The sequence below is a fragment of the Chinchilla lanigera genome, unplaced genomic scaffold, assembly GCF_000276665.1.
Source record: "Chinchilla lanigera isolate Chin_1 unplaced genomic scaffold, ChiLan1.0 scaffold00055, whole genome shotgun sequence".
Lineage (NCBI taxonomy): Eukaryota > Metazoa > Chordata > Mammalia > Rodentia > Chinchillidae > Chinchilla > Chinchilla lanigera.
Genome location: NW_004955456.1, coordinates 14,551,929 through 14,555,799, shown reverse-complemented (window position 1 = coordinate 14,555,799; position 3,871 = coordinate 14,551,929). Strand labels below are relative to the sequence as shown.

General features: G+C 49.5%; 1 protein-coding gene across 1 annotated transcript in view; it reads left to right on the top strand.

Moving 5' to 3' along the window:
* Ccl26 (chemokine (C-C motif) ligand 26) overlaps window positions 1-1,217 on the top strand; it is a 4,385-nt gene extending 3,168 nt beyond the window's left edge. Inside the window, exon 2 of the mRNA XM_005396799.2 lies at window positions 982-1,217. Within this exon, the coding sequence (XP_005396856.1) occupies window positions 982-1,078 (97 nt within the window). The 3' untranslated portion in view covers window positions 1,079-1,217. The remainder of the gene's footprint in view (window positions 1-981) is intronic.
* Window positions 1,218-3,871: the final 2,654 nt, after the last annotated feature.

Genomic DNA, 3,871 nt, shown 5'->3' with positions numbered 1-3,871 from the left:
GGAAAGAAGGAAGGAAGGAAGGAAGGAAAGAAGGAAGGAAGGAAGGAAAGAAGGAGGGAAGGAAGGGAAGGAAGGAAGGAAGGAAAGAAGGAAGGAAGGAAGGAAGGAAGGAAGGAAGGAGAGAGACGATGGTATCAGTGTGTCCAAAGCCAGGAGCAGTTTGAGGAGAATTCATGATAATGTGTCTTTTACTGCAGTATATTTTTACAATGTAAAACTCTCTGTGTATTTTGATACCGTATAGGTCTCCGCCCGCCAATGGGAGCAATGCTAAAGAAATTTGCAGCCATGCTTTGGAGCTGCCACAAAGCTGCTCATCTCCCTTATTTTCCTACTCTGTTGGCTCCTTTCCCCCGCTCGGGCCAGGGCCAGCCTGAGAGCCCTGTGGACACTGTGCGGCCCCTGGCATGGCTCTGGTCACTTCTGAATGCCCTGGGGGTGCTAAAGCTAGAGATTCAGAGACTTTAACCAGGGCGTCCACTTTTCATAAGCTCACAGCATGGTAAGGACCACAGGAATCACATAGAAACCGCCTCCAATGAGCATGCCTCAACGATGTGGTTACGAATCCAGTGGCTTGATGGCCGGGGTGCCTCGCTGGGGTGATGAGAATGTCCTAGAACTGATCTTGGTGGTGGTCCCATAACCCGTGAATATAGTAAAAGCCACTGCAGTGTAATCACTCACTTGAAGCGGGTGAGCGTGTGCGTTGTGTCTCAGGAAAGCCGTGATGTTAAACTGACAGCGTTACATGTCACTGTCCGGGTTCAGGCTGCAGATCAGATCTGTTGGGATGACTCCTGCGGGCGGTGGCCTGGGATCGTGGTTTCCCGGGAGACGGTGGGGAGGAAGGCAAGGATCGGAGAAGAGGGGAGAGGAACAGAGGCGCGGGGCGGGGTGGGAACGCTCCTCAGGAAACCGCCCCGTCTTCTCCCAGGAAGCCAAAGGCCTGGTATTCACTCCTCTGCATCTGTTCCACAGATTCACGACCAAGAGAGGCAAGAAGGTCTGTGTTCAACCGAAGGACAAATGGGTGAAGAAATACATTTCCTTACTGAAAACCCAGAAACAACCGTGACTCTGTCGGGTTTTCAGTCCAAGAGCACCCAGACCCTGTTCAAGGCTCTGATACCCTCTGTGGAGCCTGGAGAGTCCTTTCGGGGGTCCTGGGGGTGGGGGTGGGGAGGAGCATGTGTTTGCCATCCGAGTTATTTTTAATAAAGTTTTTGCATAAAGATTTAACTTGTTCGTAACATTTGTGGTCAGTAAGGCTTCAGTTTTCTTCAAGGAAAAGAAATTGAGTCACTGTGAGTTAGCCAGAGGTCCTGCAGGGCCCTAACTCCTACGCTGACACCCCGTACTGAATTCTGCTGGGTGCTTTTGTTTGTTTATGCAGAAAAATGCATTTAATTCATGAACAGAAATATCTACCCACCAAGCCCTCTGTGAAGCTTGTTAAACATTCAAATACAGTTATTGATGTTCTTAGCCCTGCTACCAAACTACAGACTCTTGGAAGCCAGGAGTTAAATCTATCTTTGCACAGGGGAAGGACCCCGTAAATATGTGTGGAATATGCCACCAGTGACAAATGTCGCCAGACGCACTTTGCCCAAGCTCAATTCGCGGTCGGCGTAATTAATATACACCGTGGAAGACGGCAAGGTAGCCAAGACTGCGAGACCGAATTCTATCAGCAACTTTGATATGTAGTTCCTTGACTTACCAGCAGATGGCAAGATTCTCTTCCAGCTTTTAAGGATTCCTGTTTATTGAAGGTCTACCTGTGATCCCCGTCCTATGCAGCCGCTGGGGTAAGAAGACGGAGAGAGGTGAGGAAAGGAAGCCTGAGTTCAGATGATGCTAGATCGTTGGGGTTGGAGAACAATGAAGAGTCCAGCCAAGTTGGGCATGCTGGCGCACACCTGCAATCCCTGAGAGGCTGAGGCAGGAGGATGGCAAGTTCTAGCCCAGTCTGGGCAACTTAGTGAGACCCTGTCTCACAGTAAAAAATAAAAAGTACTAGGAGTGTAGCTCAGTGGGAAGGTTCTGGGTTCAACCCCCAGAACAGGAGAGGGGGAGAGGGAGAGGGAGAGAGGAGAGCAGCATTACAATTCTAGAGATCCTTGTCCCTGCTATGTCCACTACTTCCATTGCATTGTTTTTCTCTTTTTGTCCACCAAACAACCATTGATTTTCATTACCCTGTATTTGACAGAGGGCATAAAAATCGCAGAGATTTTCCCTAATTCCTGGAAGCTCACAGTCTAATGAACGAGCCAACCTGCAATTACAGTCTAATTTGTACACTGCAATGGGGTAAGGGTTGTCAAAACGACTAGCGTCTCTGGGTTGCTTTATCAGTCAGGAAACGCATCTAGAGTGTGCTCTCTTCTAAGGTGAGACAAGAATGGTTCTAAAGCTAGTGCCAAGAACTAGTGGGTCTGAGCCACATGTCTGCCTGTGAGTGGTGGAACTTGAGCCATAACCAGTCTCCCGTCCCCTGCCGTGTTTTGCCCACAAGGCAGTTGCAAAACTGAAATCTTGGGCCGCAAAGCAGGACCTCAAAAAGCTCCTCTTTCACAGATTGTGAAAGAAACTTATCTCCTGGCCCCTTGAGGGAAAGCCCGGATCTTTTGAGGAGTTTTGCTCCCTGAGGTGACAGCAGGGCTGGTGTCCCATGGCTACCGGCTCTCCAGGCCCCAGACTCATCCTGGGCTGAACCACTCCCCCTTACACACCTGCCGGCTCACTCAGGGTCAGCCAGAAGCCACTTGGTGTCCACGTCGTCAGAGGACTTGACCAGTAACACAGCTGCACACAGGGTAGGAAGAAGGGGACCCGAGTGGCTGGTGTCCAAAGGAGACGTCCAGGAGAGCCTCGCAAAGTCCTTTCAACTCCGGCCTGGGAAGCCTGAAAATGTCAAGTTTGAGTCCTGGTTAGAACTCAGTCACTGCAACTTCGAGGGTCTTGGTTTTTTTTAATTTATAATACTCTCCGCATACTGCACAAATTTATTTACCTATATGTGTGTTTAGGCAGTACTGGGGATTGAACCCATGCCCTTCACACTGAGCTACATCTCTAGCCCTTTTAAAAAAAAAATTATATTTTTGAGACAGAGTCTTGTTAAGTCTCTAAATTGTTCAGGGTAGGCTTGAACTTGGGGTCTTCCTGCCTCGGCCCCCGGAGTGCTGGGACTTGAGGTGTGCACCACCATGCCCACGTATGTGTGTACAGTTTCAAAGTTAACAAAGTGCTTTCAGTGGTCTTAGTGCATCTGTGCTACTGTCACAGAGTATCATAGACTAGGTATAAAGAGCAGAAACTCCTCCCGGTCCTGGGGTCTGAGAGGGCCCCTTCAAGGCGCTGGCCTGTGGAGGGGGCCTTCCTGCTCTGCCCTCACCTGGCAGAAGGAAGTGCAGGAGAGGGTGCCTCATCCAGAGTAGCTGGGGGTTGAGGGACGCAGTCAGGTTGTCCACGCCTGGCAGCACATTTTTTGGGTGGTATTATTGACCAAAAGGAAAATTTTTTTTTTTTTGTCTTTTTGAGACAGGGTCTCGTTAGGTAGTTCAGGCTGGCTTTGAGCTCACTTTGTAGCCTAGGCTGGCCTCAAACTTGCAGCGATCCTCCTGCCTCAGCCTTCCGAATGCTGGGATTATAGGCATGTGCCCGGCCTCCCAAAAGGAAAATTATATTGCAACAGTTTACTCCATTGTAACACAGCGAAGATTCTAGTATATCAAAATAGGAATGTGGCACACACCCCTGTGATCTCAGCACTCAGGAAGCTGAGGCAGGAGGATTGCTGTGAGTTCAAAGTCAGCCTGAACGGCAGAATGAAACCCTGTCACAAAAGAACAAAGAAAGA